At 45.3% G+C, this 18573-nt stretch overlaps 1 protein-coding gene across 2 annotated transcripts in view; it reads left to right on the top strand.

Annotated features, from left to right (window-relative positions):
* The window catches only part of LOC123754989 (tetraspanin-1), a 149015-nt gene that overhangs the window by 120742 nt on the left and 9700 nt on the right, over positions 1–18573 (top strand). For both annotated transcript variants that reach the window (XM_045737356.2, XM_069332810.1), the window contains exon 4: positions 17967–18194. In XM_045737356.2, coding sequence (XP_045593312.2) covers positions 17967–18194 — 228 coding nt within the window. The remainder of the gene's footprint in view (positions 1–17966; positions 18195–18573) is intronic.

Below are 18573 nucleotides of genomic sequence, written 5' to 3' on the forward strand. Positions count from 1 at the left end.
CTGTGGTCTGATGTTCAGTGGCTGTGTGTTCAGGAGTTCCTGGAGCTCCTGGATTGTCTGGTCATATGGTGGACGGTGTTTTGCTGCTCTTCTGAGCGCCTTATTTTGTACTGCTGATAGCTTTTTTTGCATGTAAGTCGTCTTTAAGGTTCATAGTGGTACTGGAGGATATTGGAGATGCGGAAGGACTATACAGCCCTATACAAGTGTAGCTGTATATCCGGGCTGATTCTCCGGAATATTCTCAGTTTCCCCACAGACACACCCAACTGCTATCCAACTGAAACTTTAGGCTTCCCTCCCCCCACACTTACATACCATCTTGAGGTTATCTTGAGATGATTTCGGGGCTTTTTAGCGTCCCCGCGGCCCGGTCCTCGACCAGGCGTCCACCCCCAGGAAGCAGCCCGTGACAACTGACTAACTCCCAGGTACCTATTTTACTGCTAGGTAACAGGGGCATAGGGTGAAAGAAACTCTGCCCATTGTTTCTCCCCGGCGCCTGGGATCGAACCCGGGACCACAGGATCACAAGTCCAGCGTGCTGTCCGCTCGGCCGACCGGCTCCATCGGAGGAATTATAAAAAAAAAAAGTGATTGCTTAAGCGCCTGGTGTATATTTTAACACATCTTCGGAAGCACGTTACAATATGCATGAGAGGCAGAACAAAAAACAAGATGGAGGGTGGTGGAGGGAGGCCGTTGGTCAGTATAAACGGTAAGATTCACACGTTAGGGGTTAACTATTCAAATTTCAAATTCAAATTCAAATTCAAATTTAATTTTGTTTTAATTCAGGGAACAGTGCATACATAGAAGATGAGTTACAAACATAATGTTGGATATATAGATAGAGTTAGTACATACAATATATAAAGCCACTAATACACATGGCGTTTCAGGCATTCACTTGCTGTAATTAATAGCAAAATTATAGATAATCTGGCACTGACTCTCTTAAGTCTTCTTAATGGGGCCTTTTTGAGTTGAATCATATATAGATCTTCCAAGTCTTTACCTTCCCACATTAATAGTGTGTTAGGCGTTCTTGTGTTTAGTGTTATAGAAGGTTTTATAATGATATTTTTGGTAACATTCGTACATTTGGTGCTTGGAAAAGTATATCTTGAGGTTATCTTGATGATTTCGGGGCTTTAGTGTCCCCGCGGCCCGGTCCTCGACCAGGCCTCCACCCCCAGGAAGCAGCTGACTAACACCCAGGTACCTATTTTACTGCTAGGTAACAGGGGCATAGGGTGAAAGAAACTCTGCCCATTGTTTCTCGCCGGCGCCTGGGATCGAACCCAGGACCACAGGATCACAAGTGCCGCGTGCTGTCCGCTCGGCCGACCGGCTCCCCTAATTAATAGGCTCCCCTAATAGGTAAGGGGAATTATCAGAACAAACTGCTAAGCCAGAGTGACTGTTGCATGGGGGGGGGAGGGGTTTGAGGGGTGGGGGGCTGGGGGAGGAGTGTGGGGGGGGGGGGTCCCGCACCTTTCCTACCCAGTCCTCCCTTCTCCTCCCCCCGGTCATGACCAAGGTCGTACAAGGGTCACCACAACCCCACCTGACCATTCATAAGAGCCTTCGGGAAATACTGCACCATTTACCCTGGTGCCAAGTGCTCTCTTTGTCCCCGTTAATGTCCGCCAGCCATCACCCGCGGTGCTCAGCCTTTCTAGGTGAGTATAACTAGGTGTGTTCAGACCAACATTCGCGCTTGTAAATCAAGACACGACAAATATGAGGCACCGGCCTGGCACCCCAGCCACAGCATGAGAGGCAGTATAGCACATAAGGTGTCACCCCCAAGACACACACACACACACACACACACACAATCACTCTCCCAAGTAACGCAGCTTCTGGTCGGCTTCTTTCAATGGGTAAATTAGCTTGTAAAAGAAGATCAGATTACTCCCTGTGTGTGTGTGTGTGTGTGTGTGTGTGTGTGTGTGTGTGTGTGTGTGTGTGTGTGTGTGTGTGTGTGTGTGTGTGTGTGTGTGGAGTAGAGGCCACCCGGAGGATGAATGGGGCTCGTTAATTCAGCGCCCAGATAAGCCCACAAGGTGAACAATTGTACCACCAATTTTGTGTTGTGTTTGTATAATGAGATGATGACTAGACACGCGTGTGTGTGATGATGTTCGTACATAAACGAGAGTTTTGGCTCTCCGAAGTCCCTCTCTCGGAAGTCCCTCTGCGAACTCCCTCTCTCGGAAGTCCCTCTGCGAAGTCCCTCTCTCGGAAGTCCCTCTGCGAAGTCCCTCTCTGAAGTCCCTCACTAAACAAACCAGTAAACCAGTACACGATTCTGAGAATCAGCGGAATCAGGGTTGAGTGTGGGTGTAGGCATGACACCCTCCCCCCCTCCCCCACACAGGAAGCAGCTCGTAGCAGCTGTCTAACTCCCAGGTACCTATTTACTGCTAGGTAACATGGACATCAGGGTGAAAGAAACATTTTGCCCAAATGTTTCCGCCTCCACCGGGGATCGAACCCGGAACCTCAGGACTACGAATCCGAAGCGCTGTCCACCCAGCTGTTTGGCGCCCTAGAAGCTCACGTTCCATGGAGGCTTTTGTGTTCCATGGAGGCTTTTGTGTTCCATGGAGGCTTTTGTGTTCCATGGAGGCTTTTGTGTTCCATGGAGGCTTTTGTGTTCCATTATAGGCTCGTGTTCCGTTATAGGCTCGTGTTCCATTATAGGCTCGTGTTCCATTATAGCCTCGTGTTCCATTATAGCCTCGTGTTCCATTATAGCCTCGTGTTCCATTATAGCCTCGTGTTCCATTATAGGCTCGTGTTCCATTATAGGCTCGTGTTCCATTATAAGCTCGTGTTCCATTATAGCCTCGTGTTCCATTATAGCCTCATGTTCCATTATAGCCTCGTGTTCCATTATAAGCTCGCGTTCCAGGCAATTCGAGTTCCAGGAAGTTACGTTCGGGACAGGCTCAAATAAGAACTGACCATTAAACATGGAGAGAGAGAGAAAAAGCATTGCAGCGTCAATTCAACATTTATTGCCTGAATTTGCTGGCCATTTTGCAGTTTACATTTTTAATTTACTTGATAACTACCATTTTTTATAGCATATAAATCCTTTTTCCCCCAGACAGTTAGAGCATGCAGTCACTGCTCTTCCCTAGACAGTTAGAGCATCCAGTCACTCCTCTTCCCTAGACAGTTAGAGCATCCAGTCACTCCTCTTCCCTAGACAGTTAGAGCATCCAGTCACTCCTCTTCCCTAGACAGTTAGAGCATCCAGTCACTCCTCTTCCCTAGACAGTTAGAGCATCCAGTCACTCGTTTTCCCCAGACAGTTAAAGCATGCAGTCACTCCTCTTTCCTAGACAGTTAGAGCATGCAGTCACTGCTCTTCCCCAGACAGTTAAGAGCATCCAGTCACTCCTCTTCCCTAGACAGTTAGAGCATCCAGTCACTGCTCTTCCCCAGACAGTTAGAGCATGCAGTCACTCCTCTTCCCTAGACAGTTAGAGCATGCAGTCACTCCTCTCCCCTAGACAGTTAGAGCATGCAGTCACTCCTCTTCCCTAGACAGTTAGAGCATGCAGTCACTGCTCTTCCCTAGACAGTTAGAGCATGCAGTCACTCCTCTTCCCTAGACAGTTAGAGCATGCAGTCACTCCTCTTCCCTAGACAGTTAAAGCATGCAGTCACTCCTCTTCCCTAGACAGTTAGAGCATGCAGTCACTCCTCTTCCCTAGACAGTTAAAGCATGCAGTCACTCCTCTTCCCTAGACAGTTAAAGCATGCAGTCACTCCTCTTCCCCAGACAGTTAGAGCATGCAGTCACTCCTCTTCCCTAGACAGTTAAAGCATGCAGTCACTCCTCTTCCCTAGACAGTTAAAGCATCCAGTCACTGCTCTTCCCTAGACAGTTAAAGCATCCAGTCACTCCTCTTCCCTAGACAGTTAAAGCATGCAGTCACTCCTCTTCCCTAGACAGTTAGAGCATCCAGTCACTCCTCTTCCCTAGACAGTTAAAGCATCCAGTCACTGCTCTTCCCTAGACAGTTAAAGCATCCAGTCACTCCTCTTCCCTAGACAGTTAGAGCATCCAGTCACTCCTCTTCCCTAGACAGTTAGAGCATGCAGTCACTCCTCTTCCCTAGACAGTTAAAGCATGCAGTCACTCCTCTTCCCTAGACAGTTAAAGCATCCAGTCACTGCTCTTCCCTAGACAGTTAGAGCATCCAGTCACTCCTCTTCCCTAGACAGTTAAAGCATCCAGTCACTCCTCTTCCCTAGACAGTTAGAGCATGCAGTCACTCCTCTTCCCTAGACAGTTAGAGCATCCAGTCACTCCTCTTCCCCGTCATCGGTATTTTCTCATTATTTGTATTGTCTTTTTGGTTTTCTATTCTACCATATTTTGTATTGTTATTATTGTGTTCTTGATGCAGTTGTTTTCTTCAGATCAGTTGTTTCTTCCAGTTGTTTTCTTCAGATCAGTTGTTTCTTCCAGTTGTTTTCTTCAGATCAGTTGTTTCTTCCAGTTGTTTTCTTCAGATCAGTTGTTTCTTCCAGTTGTTTTCTTCAGATCAGTTGTTTCTTCCAGTTGTTTTCTTCAGATCAGTTGTTTCTTCCAGTTGTTTTCTTCAGATTTATTTTCTTTATTCCGTTAACTTCTCGCTGAAAATATATATATATACTAAATATTTTATTTGTATTCGTTTCTAGTTTATATTTATTTTAAAACTCCTCGCACCTGTTTTGGTCCTGATGAGAAAGAGATTGAGGGAGAGAGGTAGAGAGGGAGGGAAGGTAGAGAGGGAGGGAAGGTAAACACACAAGGGGAGGGAGGATGGAAGAGGGGAAATTAGAGAGAGAATAAATGACAGCAGAAGGACTCGCGCAAACTGGGAATCTGCAGGTTCGAAATCAAATCGAAATTGGCGTCATTGTGCGCAGTTTTCCACAGTTGGGGCTGTGTTGAATAGTCGGCACCTCGGCCCGTACTGTATTGCTTGTGGATTTAGTGAGAGTTGTGATGGTGTTGTGTATCTTGTTACATACGCGACCCCTGGAGTTGTTGTTGTTGTTGCTTTTCACAAAGACGGCTTTTATAATCGGTTCATCCCAGACCTATCACACCGTCCTTAACACCACCTTCCCCTCCCTATCTCCCTCACCTCTTTCCTTCCCTCTCTCACCCCTCCTCCCTCACTTCGTTCCTGTAAAGTATTCATAAAAATATCCGAGTCATATTGTATCCTCAAAGGGGACCATTTGTTAATATTTTTATTTTATTAGTGACCAGAGAGTCAGGACAAATGTCATTGTAAGTGAATTTGGTCATCTTGATGGCCACCCAAGATGTACCTTGGGTGGCCATCCTCCTCCCACGCGTTACAGTTTCCTACCTGTCCTCATGTTGACCAAACCGACTTGAGAACGGTCCAGGACGGACCGAAACGTCGTCGTCCCTTCACCTTCTAGTGTGTGGTCTGGTCAACTTGCATGAGCTGTATTTATGGAGAGATTGTGATGTTTAATGACCCCAGAAACTGTTGAGGTACAATGCTGAGGTGTGCACAATTTTCTGTAACATCATAATATGAAGTTATAGAAACTGTCCTCTTATCATGCTAACTTTGAGACCTATGTGCCAATATCTGTCTTAAGCCCTAATAGTAAACTACATTATGTTTTCCCAATACATGTCACGGTTCAGTTTATGAGCTGAATGAACAAATCCACAAGGGCCATGACGAGGATTCGAACATGCGTCTGGGAGCATCCCAGACATTGCCTTAATCGACTGAGCTACGATTTGTGTTCATTTGATGCATCACGTTAGTGTGATCTCTGTGTGTGTATAAGCTGAATGTTTCTCTATACTAACAGAGTAACTACCGTTAGTTTAGACTACCGTTTAGACTACCGTTCACCTGTTTAGTCCAGACGTTAGTGTAATCATCCTTACAAATTTTGTAACGAATCAAGTTTCTGAACCTGACTCTCTTACCATCCTGCCATTACCTCAAATGCCTGGTTCATTGCACTTTTAATTAAATAGATTAAGGGCCAACTGGGGTTCAAAGTTTCCTCTGATGGTCATTAAGGAGGAAGTAGAGCTGCTCAACTCGAGAGCCTCCAGACTTGGGCTCTTTCTTGCCCCTCAGCGGCCGGAGTAGAGGAGACTGGTGGCGTCCGGGGAAGTTTCGCGCACAACTTTGAATCTGTTTTAGTTATTTTAGTGTTAAAAATACGAACAGTTTTAGATAGAAAAAAAATGTAAAACAGAAACAGATTTTTTTTACATTTGAATTAACTATGTTTCAAACCTCGAAAAGCCCAAACAAAAACGGGTTTCAGGTGTTTTTTTTGTTAATTTCTCAATGACTATTGTTCAACATTCGATGAAAGATAATAACTTGATGACCAAACCACAACTCGGAAGATGGAGAAGCGACGATGTTTCGATCCGTAACTTATAATTTTCTTTAAATTTCGTCAAGTCAGTTTCAGGTGAGATTAGCAGTTGCCAGGAGCCAAGATAAAGTGAGATGACTTAAGACCAGGGGGGGGGGGCTAAGTGAGCCCAGGTATAGCGACGGGGCGGGGGAAAGCAGGGCTAATTAACCCGACAGGTGATCATTGGGTAATAAACACTAGCGGGGAGTCATTAAGGAACCCGGTGATTGCTATCGTCAATTACCGCCTGGGAGCTCTTACAGGCCGTAGGAAAATGTTGCTGGAGGCGAGGAAGAAAGTGGTGGCAGGGGCAACAAAAATAGCGACGAAAATGATGAAATTGAAATAAGTTTATTGAGGTAAAATACACACAAAGGGATGAGGTAGCTCAAGCTATTCTCACCCCGTTCAGTACATCGTGTTAATACATACATAGACACACATCACAAACAATAAACGTATTACCGAACATTCTGAGAGACGAATTATGATATTATTATTATTAGTTAAGTCCACGGTTAAGCGCGGGAACTAAGCCGTTAGATATTCAACACTCGTTAAAAATAATTATTTCCTAATTGCATAATATATTAGTGAAAAATCTGTTTGTAAACAACTTATATTTATCTCAAACCTCTGATTGCTCACAACGTCTTGGGGGGAGAGTTTTAAATCTATTAAATATGATATTAAATATTAATTAAAGTAAAAACTAATTTGGTGACTAGACTTTGGCGAAAGGAAATCTTGCTTAGCGAGTGTACGGGTGAACGAGGCTTCGGAAGCAGTCAGGAAGACAGCAGTCCTGGGTTGAAATCTTGGGGCAGGATTGGACAGCTCGTCCCCGAATAGTTGTCTGGGATTAGGCTTCACAATCCCTCAAGCTGTAGGATACAGAGTTAAGAGGTTAATGTATTTACACACACTGGCCAGGGGCCAGATTCACGAAAGCACTTACGCAAGCACTTACGAACCTGTACATCTTTTCTCAATCTTTGGCGGCTTTGTTTTCAATTATTAAACAGTTGATGAGCTCCGAAGCATCAGGAGGCTGTTTATAACAATAACAACAGTTGATTGGGAAGTTTTCACGTTTGTAAACTGTTTAATAAATGTAACCAAAGCCGTCAAAGATTAAAGAAAGATGTACACGTTCGTAAGTGCTTTCGTGAATCTGACCCCAGGTCTTGTGTCTGTAAACCTAAGTCCGTGTGTCTCCGTGTTGAGTTTAAATATGTTGTGGCGACACTTTTAGTTATGACCTAGACCACTAGGCTACGGTGGTGTACGTCCTCGAATCACAGTCGAGGGACCAGGATTCACCTAATGCATCTGTTCACCTAGCGGTTAAATAGATGCCCGGGAGAAGGTCCGTTACATGGCCTAGAGGGACCACCACAGTAGAGGCTTCCTTCCCTCCGAGAATGGTAATTATATCGGTTATCTTCAAATTAAACGCCGCGGTCTTAGTTTTTTTCAGTGCCTGTTGTAGTCATGCTTGTTGGTGATCACTCATGCTGATAATGGAATTCAGCACTGCGAATATTAAGGTAAATTAGGATCATTTTTTTTTAAATCTTGGCCATCTCGGCGGAATTTAATTTCAACTTTGCAGTGGCTCTTCCTTATCAAAGAAAACGTTACCCGCACATGGTGGAGTTGGTGAAAGGGTGACTGACGTATATTTAAAAGACGTCATGACAAATCCCCCATCTACACACACACACAAAAAAAAACACCCCCATCTCAACCAACCCTCCACAACCACACAATCTCACCTCCATATACTCGCCCTTCTCCACTACCACCACCACCTTCTCCACTACCACCACCACCTCCACTACCACCTCCACTACCACCATTCCTCTACTAGCGTCATCACCACCAGTCGTCGTTCGTTGCCAGACTAATAGATTTAATCATCTCTCCTGGAGCCGCGGGTTGCATATTGTTTTCAGCTCTTGCAGTGAGGGAGTCGTGTGCGTCTCCACCTGTCAGTCACCTTGGTTAGTATCTTGAATTTTTTTTTTAGCAAAATAGACATCGAGAATGAGTTGATCAAACAGAACAAAAATTATTTGCAGGTGTGCTGGGTTATTCTCAACAAATATGTTATCGAATTTGAAGGCTTTGAAAAGTCTTAAAAATTATTATTTTGTGGCCGGGGGCTTTCCAGGTAAAGATGTGAAGAGGAAAAAATCTTTTTAATGGTATTAGCAGTTCTCCCCCAATTTGAATGCCTTCATAAACAAGTTTGTTTGTCGTCGACTGAGGCTAAACGAACTACAAGGTTCAGTTCCTGAACCGATTATGTGCCTCTGTAACCTTTTACACCACTGACCACGGGATGGGTATCGGGTGCATAATAAAGAAAGAAATTGGAAATTGAGGCTTCTCTCGCTGAAGTTCCTCTTGTGGACTTGGTTCACTTCGAAGGTAATAAAACCAAGAGTTATTAGACGATCCATTCTTAGCTCTGCATATTTGTGAACTTGTTAGGCTTCTACGGTTTATGGATTAAATTACCGGATAACCTAATAGACGTGGCATTGTTTCAAGCGTAGGTTAGACACGTACATGCATCAGTTTGGACATACATAGGAGCTGCCTCTTACAGGGCCTTCCGCGATGTTCTGTATTTGTGTATACAAGAGGCTGGTGGGCGGAGATTATTTTAATCCGGAAACGTTCGCCCCGAAATAGGGACTGACACGAGGCTTGGCGGGAAACGACCAGCAGGCGGTAAGGCAGTTACGTGACACGCAACACATACGTCTGAAAATGAAGGAAGTAACGACGTTTCGGTCCGTCCTAGACCGTTATCAAGTGACTACGTTTCGGTCCGTCGTGGACCGTTATAAAATCGTCACTACCTTTATTTTCAGATGTGTGGATTGGTAGGCCCTGGTGGTACTTGGTAGGTGGCCCGGCAACCATTCAGGTGTGGGGGGGGGGGGGGGACACGCATTCCCTAATGGGATTAATTGATTGATGAAGATTAAGCCACCCAAGAGGTGGCCCGGGCACCTAAAGAGAAATAAGTCTTGACAGATAAATGCTTAGGTGATGGTGTGTTGCGTCTAGGTGATGGTGAGGTGCGTCTCGGTGATGGTGAGGTGCGTCTAGGTGATGGTGTAGCGTGAAAGTGATGGGCTTGTGATATATGGCTATATTAAGCGAATTTAATTAACAGTGAGAAATTTGCTTTTGATGCTCGAAATTTTAATATCCTTTCTCTCTCTCTCTCTCTCTCTCTCTCTCTCTCTCTCTCTCTCTCTCTCTCTCTCTCTCTCTCTCTCTCTCTCTCTCTCTCTCTCTCTCTCTCTCTCTCTCTCTCTCACTCTCTCTCTCAGTTCGGAATTTATATGACTTATTCTGTGGGAAGGGACTACTATTGGGTAATTCTGGCGCCCAGGAAGGTCTAAAGTGAGGCGGAGTTGGAGATGGCCGCCGTCTTTTTATATGGCGAGGGTAGGCGAGGCAGGAGGCGAGGCAGGAGGCGAGGCAGGAGGCGAGGCAGGGGGCGAGGCAGGAGGCGAGGCAGGAGGCCGAGTGCGCAACACACAAGCACCAATTCTCCTACTTATTTGGAGAGGCAATAACAGTAAGAACACTAATATAGAGACGAAGAAATTAAGAAAAATCTGGCAAATGGGGCAGAGAGCGATAAAGATGATGTGCAGGATGAAGCACGCGAACGAGAGTCCACGAGAGGGAAGGAGGAAGGGGGAGGGGGATGGGGGGATAGAGAGGAGAGGAGGGACAGGGGGATGGGGGATAGAGGGGAGAGGAGAGGATAGGGGATGGCAGACAATGGGAATAAATGCTGTACATAAATTTAATAGAGTTGGTGTAAATGTTGAACACTGAATGTTGAAACATGAAGTAGTTCGGTGAAGGGGAACATTGCACGCAAGCTAGGCTAGACCGGGAGCCGGTCGGCCGAGCGGACAGCACACTGGACTTGTGATCCTGTGGTCCTGGGTTCGATCCCAGGCACCGGCGAGAAACAATGGGCAGAGTTTCTTTCACCCTATGCCCCTGTTACCTAGCAGTAAAATAGGTACCTGGGTGTTAGCCAGCTGTCACGGGCTGCTTCCTGGGGGGTGGAGGCCTAGTCGAGGACCGGGCCGCGGGGACACTAAAAAGCCCCGAAATCATCTCAAGATAACAAGCTGGGACTAGCGGTGTCTATGAATTGGGGCGAATGAAGAAGGCAAGAGAGGAAAGCTTTCAAGGAGAGTGGATCTGAACTGTCAGTTGAATGATGGAGAGCATTTAGCCTAGTGGCGGCGGCGGTGGTGGTGTGGCGTTCAGAATTTTCGTTTCTCCTTGTCGATACTTGCGCATAACTGAATCACTGTAGCCGACACCCACCTCAGGTATACCGGAGCCGAGGGGTGTATTGCTGCTACTCTCAGCGAGTCCCAGAAAAAAACAAAACACCGAGGCCTTGTACAGTGCTTTGTTCCAGAACACTCGAAAACATTAGGCTCAAGGGGGTGAAAGTGCACTCAAGTTTTTGAATGATTTGCAGGTCAAACTCATTAGGGAAACCAAGGAGCCAAGAGCGACGGGTTTTTTGTTCCAGCAGCTCAGCATTGCAGCCTAGCATGAAAATACTTACTGCATCTTAGTCATGGGCCCAGGGTACGAGGATGTTCATGTGATGGTGTTGACACCTTCAGAAGATACATCTTTTTGCTGCTATGGGCAAAATATGATGAACAACAATTTGTTTATAATTTTCCCATGATCAGTGCACAGTATTTTACAATAATGTCACAAAATATAATGGTTTTGAATTTGTTTTCCAAAGTGTTTAGCCAGAGTCAGATGTCAAAATCGTCATGGGGTTCAGTATGTGACTATGGCATGCTCCTAGTTCTCGAATTGTGGCGATCCCGACCACATTACGTTACCGCGTAATGTAATAGAAATAGAATCCCTTGATTGTTTCAAGCGTAGGTTAGACATATATGAATGAGAGTGGGTGGTTATAAATACGAGTTACCTCGTATGGGCCAATAGGCTTTCTGTAGTTACCTTCATTTTTATGTTCTTAAAGGGAATCAGGATGCATGGTTGGGTGAGGCTGGGCCCAAGAGTTTGACCTCTAACCTCGAACAGAAACAGACATTTCTATTTATATTTACGTACAAAATAATAATATTTGTGCATAAATGTTGAACAAAAAGTAAAAAATTAACAATTTAAAAAAATCAACAAATATATATAGTATAATCACTGTCACAGATGCTACAAATTGTGAGCCAGCATTTCCTGGCTCTATACAACTGCATGCTGTAGTGCAGTTTTTGTTTAGGGGGAGAAGGAGAGAAAACACGGGTTGGAGAGCCTAGCTTATACTGTAGGGGGGCTGGAGAGCCTAGCTTATACTGTAGGGGGGCTGGAGACTCTAGCTTACACTATAGGGGTGCTGGAGAGCCTAGCTTATACTGTAGGGGGGCTGGAGAGCCTAGCTTATACTGTAGGGGGGCTGGAGAGTCTAGCTTATACTGTAGGGGGGCTGGAGAGCCTAGCTTATACTGTAGGGGGGCTGGAGAGCCTAGCTTATACTGTAGGGGGGCTGGAGAGCCTAGCTTATACTGTAGGGGGGCTGGAGAGTCTAGCTTATACTGTAGGGGGGCTGGAGAGCCTAGCTTATACTGTAGGGGTGTTGGAGAGCCTAGCTTATACTGTAGGGGGGCTGGAGACTCTAGCTTACACTATAGGGGTGCTGGAGAGCCTAGCTTATACTGTAGGGGCGCTGAAGAGCCTAGCTTATACTATAGGGGCGCTGAAGAGCCTAGCTTATACTGTAGGGGTGCTGGAGAGCCTAGCTTATACTGTAGGGGTGCTGGAGAGCCTAGCTTATACTGTAGGGGTGCTGGAGAGCCTAGCTTATACTGTAGGGGCGCTGGAGAGCCTAGCTTATACTGTAGAGGCGCTACGTTGACAGTGGCGTGTACTACAATAACAGTATCATCTTGTAAAGAGTAGAGAAAGAGAGAGAGAGAGAGAGAGAGAGACAGAGAGACAGAGAGAGCGTGCGTGTGAGGGAGCGAGCCAGCCAGAGAACAATAGGAGTTGCCAGAACTCCAAACATTACAAGCAGAAGTGAAAGGAGTGTTGAAGTGGCAGTTTCAGGTTGACAAAGTCTAGAGTCGTCTAATATTTTGTAATATAAATCGAAATATTAAAATAAATTGGAAACCAAACAGAGATATTATGAATGGAGTGATAAGAAAATATTTTGTGTACCGCCTGAAGGACCTCGAAAGTTAAATTAAACTTCAGCGAGAAATTAAGTTTCTTTCAAGTAGTTAATTTTTATTAGAATAAAAAAAATTTAATAGTCGAAAAGGAGATCAAAGCTTTGAAATTGGGGCCGGGCGAAACTTTATTAAAAGAGGATTAAAAGTTAATTTTTGAACATTGTTATCGTGAAATATTCCGGCCATTGTAGCGAGGCAGACCAGGCTATGATTTGTATTTTTATTTACTTGTACCGTCATAACCTATATGTATACTATCGTATCCCACACATATACTGTCGTATCCCACACATATACTGTCGTATCCCACACATATACTGTCGTATCCCACACATATACTGTCGTATCCCACACATATACTATCGTATCCCACACATATACTGTCGTATCCCACACATATACTGTCGTATCCCACACATATACTGTCGTATCCCACACATATACTGTCGTATCCCACACATATACTATCGTATCCCACACATATACTGTCGTATCCCACACATATACTATCGTATCCCACACATATACTATCGTATCCCACACATATACTGTCGTATCCCACACATATACTGTCGTATCCCACACATATACTGTCGTATCCCACACATATACTATCGTATCCCACACATATACTATCGTATCCCACACATATACTGTCGTATCCCACACATATACTGTCGTATCCCACACATATACTGTCGTATCCCACACATATACTGTCGTATCCCACACATATACTATCGTATCCCACACATATACTGTCGTATCCCACACATATACTATCGTATCCCACACATATACTATCGTATCCCACACATATACTGTCGTATCCCACACATATACTGTCGTATCCCACACATATACTATCGTATCCCACACATATACTATCGCATCCTGCACCTGTCTGTCGTATCAATATAACGTATTACATTAATTAACATTACAAGAATTATTGACTATCATTATTTCTTGCATACAAATATTTCTGCACCATCCTAAATCCCACTTATCAATATATTGGGGACTGGCATATCGAATTGCAAAATCTCAGAGGATTGCATTGCAAATCGGGTTTCCTTGTAAAAAAAAAATATGAACTTGAAAAATAGAGAACGTGATAAACACCTCCAAAGGATACCCAGTCTCATTCATATATATATCTAACCATATCGAGTGATAAGGCATGTGATCAAATTTTGAGACACACAGCTCTATCCTGTCTGGTTTGACTTACCTGACTGGGCACTCGAGCAGAGATTGTAAACCGAGCCCAAATGTTAATGACCTCGTTTATTAAGGTATCAGATAAATTGTTTATTTATTAATTACTTGATCGCACAATCCTAGTACAGTGCTTGAGATAATGAGCCACTAGGTGGGTACAAGTCACTACCAAAAAAAGGTAATCAGTAGGAGTCCATAGAAATTGGGAAGCGAAAACAAAATTTTCACGACCAGGCAACACTTTTTGGACTCCAGCGGCAGATTTTATCTCGAGGTTTGTTACTTTAGTGGGGAAGCGGAGTGGTGGAGAGTGGAAGAATTGGAAAAGGAAGCAGGGAAGGAAGGTTTGATGGTGATGAGTGAGAGGGAGGTAGAGAGAGAGGCAGAGGGAGAGGAGAAGAGGGTGGTGCTTACCTAAGAGTGACTAAAAGTACAATTAATCTTCTTGTTCTCGGTGCGTTATTTTGTTTTTTTCTGACGTTGAAGTTCTTTCCCATTTGTTCTTTCCCATATTTGTTCTTTCCCATATTTGTTCTTTCGTGTTGGATGGAGGTGGCTGCCTCAGCGTCTTTCGGTGTGTTACATTTGTTAACCACTTGTACGGAAATTTTTCGTACATTTAATATTAATATTTTAATATTTACGGAAATTAATATTTACGTACATTTCTTTCGACTCATTTGAGTTTTCAGCTTATGCCTATTATCTTGTTTTGTTTTCTCCTTATTCGCCTTGTCTATTCCCAGTATTTTGTATGTTGTGACCATGGCCCTTCTGTTCTTTCCTTTCTCTAAGGTTGTGAGATTGAGTTGTCCCTCATAACTTACCTCATACCTTAGTCCTCTTAATTCTGGCACTTATTGCAGACCACTGCAAATTTTCCAGTTTTGTTTTGTGTTTTACGATGAGCAGATGTCATGCCAGTGCTTCATAAACTAGTACTGGCCTTACATTGGTCGTATACATTGTTATGAAAGAGTTTTCAGGTTTTAAATGTTTGCCACCTTCCCATATGCTGTAAAAGTACCGCCTGTGTGTGTGTGTGTGTGTGTGTGTGTGTGTGTGTGTGTGTGTGTGTGTGTGTGCGTGCGTGTGTGTGTGTGTGTGTGTGTGCGCGCGCGCGTGCGCGTGCGTGTGTGTGTGTGTGTGTGTGTGTGTGTGTGTGTGTGTGTGTGTGTGTGTGCGTGCGTGCGTGTGTGTGTGTGTGTGTGTGTGTGTGTGTGTGCGTGCGTGCGTGCGTGCGTGCGTGCGTGTGTGTGTGTGTGTGTGTGTGTGTGTGTGTGTGTTAGCTCTGGAATTATATCCATTTCCAAATCTTTTTGTTGAAGAGGAGAGAGGGGGAGGGAAGTGTGGGGGAGGGGAGGGAAGTTTGAGGGAAGGAGGGGGGGGGGGCAAGAGTCGACAAGAGGGCCCAGCCTGATGTAAACAATACAAGCCTCGACTGCCAGACTTTGGACACTGATTCTCTCGATTTTCATTTGTTATTTACATTCCTTTTATCAGTGCATATACATTTTTTATCACTTGTTTTAGATATATTATTTAAATATTTCCCATCATTTCACTCTGTGTGAGAAATATCAACCTCCAGAGGGAGACACACACGAGTAATCAATTGAGAGTACAGAGTGGGAGACAATTTAATAAATCTTCTCACCTGCACCAGCATCCCAGCAGTGGGACAAGACACAGTTCCATCTCCCGCCTCCCTCGGCATCACCTCCATAATTCACTCGTTTTTCGGTCCGGATGTCGTGTTGCCATGGAGACAATGACGCCAGAAGGTGGGAGAAAGCAAGTGATGCTTCGTGTTAGAGGAGAGAGAGAGAGAGAGAGAGAGAGAGAGAGAGAGAGAGAGAGAGAGAGAGAAGAGAGAGAGAGAGAGAGAGAGAGAGAGAGAGGGAGTGAGTTGGGAAGGAGAGTTGGGAGGGAGAGAAGAGTGTGAGCTGGAGAGCTTACTATGGAATAGGAGGAGGGGGGAAAGGAAGATGAAAGGGAAAGTGAGAGAAGAGGGAGGTGTGAAAGGAAGAGAAGATGGAGGTGGGTGAGGAAGATAGGGAGATGAGGAAGAGTGTGGGATAGTGAAGAAATGGGTAAGCAAGGAAGAGAGGGAAGTAGGCAGGTAGACCGAACAGCATTAACACACACACAATTCCAAAGACTGAGTGGTGTGAAGTAAGCTTACAAAACCACAGGAGGTGACAACATCTTTCACAGTGGTGAGGCAACATGTGTAGAGAGCAGACTGCTGCTGCTGCTGTTCACAGTTGCTGGCCCACTGATGCATGGTCTTAGATGCACTGGGAAGCAAGCAAGATTCCTAATAATCACTAACATTACACTAAAACCTTGGACAGATGTGACCATGGTATAAATAGCAAACATACACTCACGCGAAGACCAAATGAAAAAGGGAGCTAGACCTTCAACTCCTAAATAAAAAGGAACAATGTAAAATCACGAGCCTCCTATACGGAAGACAGCGTCCAAGGGGATCTGTACCCTTCCCAATGCTCTCATTCTTGGGTACAAGATACACTTGGCGGTATCTTATCAGTAACCATCGCTAATAACGCTGGAATCTTTAAGAAAAGTGTTTATAAAAGACACAGCAAACCTGTAAACTAATGCATGCCAAGACTTCCAGTCTTGGCAGTCTGCCACAGACAAAATATTATAAATGGAGAAGAATTCTAGTTCCAGCGCTATGGAAAAACTAATTAAAATTCAATTGATACGAAGCTGGTCCACACAACTCTGTGACACTATACGGCTGGAAACATTATTCTTCCCTGCCCATATTAACTCATCCCCCCCTCCCCATATTAACTCATCCCTCCCTGCCCATATTAACTCATCCCCCCTGCCCATATTAACTCATCCCCCCTGCCCATATTAACTCATCCCCCCTGCCCATATTAACTCATCCCCCCTGCCCATATTAACTCATCCCCCCTGCCCATATTAACTCATCCCCCCCTGCCCATATTAACTCATTCCCCCTGCCCATATTAACTCATCCCTCCCTGCCCATATTAACTCATCCCCCCTGCCCATATTAACTCATCCCCCCTGCCCATATTAACTCATCCTCCCTGCCCATATTAACTCAATCCCCCCCTGCCCATATTAACTCATCCCCCCCTGCCCATATTAACTCATCCCCCCTTGCCCATATTAACTCATCCCCCCTGCCCATATTAACTCCCTCATTCCCTAACGTGAGACACCATCTCTCCATACGATAAGTGATTGTATTATCGAAGGGAAATCAAGTGTACCTTGTGATGTGGCTCTGGTGGGGAATCTTGCCCTAATCTGCGAGGGAGGGAGAGTGCATTGATGGATGGAGGAAGGGAGGGTAGAGAGGGAAGGAGGGGGGGTAGAGAGGGAAGGAGGGGGTAGAGAGGGAAGGAGGGGGGTAGAGAGGGAAGGAGGGGGGTAGAGAGGGAAGGAGGGGGGTAGAGAGGGAGGGAGGGGGTAGAGAGGGAGGGAGGGGGAGGGGCGAGAGAATAAAAACTAATGACTCCACTAATGCTCTATATCACCACTAAGTTGCTACACTTGTACAATAGGTTTTAATTCCCGGCTGATGTACTTCATGAATATCTCGCTAATTACACCACAAAATGGTAATTTAATGTTAATTAAACCATGTAATGAGCATTACGAGGTATTAATATTTAGTTAATTTGATCTATGCCAGGAAATAGAGCGAGTGCTGTGGTTTAGTGTGGTTCATGGGCTTCTTTGTTACTTTGGTTGGGGTAGAGAACAGCAGCTGATGACGCACAAATCACAATCGACTTGAGAATGGTTCAGGACGGACCGAACGTCGTCGTCCCTTCACCTTCTAGGGTGTGGTCTGGTCAACGTCACTTTCATATACCTGGAGCACACCTGGAGAGGGTTTCGGGAGCTCTACTGCCCGAGTCACGTGTGTGTTAGTTACTGCTGTGCGTATGTCTCACACACCTGAACAAGTCAGTAATACACGCTCTTTCATACCTGTCACAGGCTGCCGGGGGACTGGTGCTGGCGCTCAGCATCTGGCTGGCGGTGGACAACACCTCCTTCCTGCTGCTGACGCGGGTGTCGGACAATGAGAGCCTCCAGCAGTTCAACCAGCCCTCCGTCATGGAGCATGGCGCCTACGTCCTCATCGTCGGCCGGCGGCCTCGTCTTCCTCATCGGCTTCTTGGATGCTGCGGAGCCGCCATGGAGTCCAGAGCATTGCTCACAATGGTGAGGACCCTCAGTAAGCTTGAGACACATCTTTTATATCAAGCAGTTTCACTTATGGGCGGTTGGTGACATTTGTAAATTAGTTTGTTCGACGGACCACTTGGGCTGGACGGTAGAGCGATGGTCCTCGCTTCATGCAGGTCAGCGTTCCATCCCCGACCGTCCAAGTGGTTGGGCAACCATTCTTTTCCCCCCGTCCCATCCCAAATCCTCATCCTGACCCCTTCCAGTGCTATATAGTCGTAATTAATGCCTTGGTGCTTTCCCTCCTGATAGTTTGTTCGACGGAACTCCCTTTACATTTCCACTCCTTTGGGTATGCTTAGTCAGTTTTCTTTCATTCTAATAAGAGTGTGTGTACTTCCCTCCAGTCTTTAAA

This window comes from Procambarus clarkii, chromosome 28, assembly GCF_040958095.1.
Source record: "Procambarus clarkii isolate CNS0578487 chromosome 28, FALCON_Pclarkii_2.0, whole genome shotgun sequence".
NCBI classification, from domain to species: Eukaryota; Metazoa; Arthropoda; class Malacostraca; order Decapoda; family Cambaridae; genus Procambarus; species Procambarus clarkii.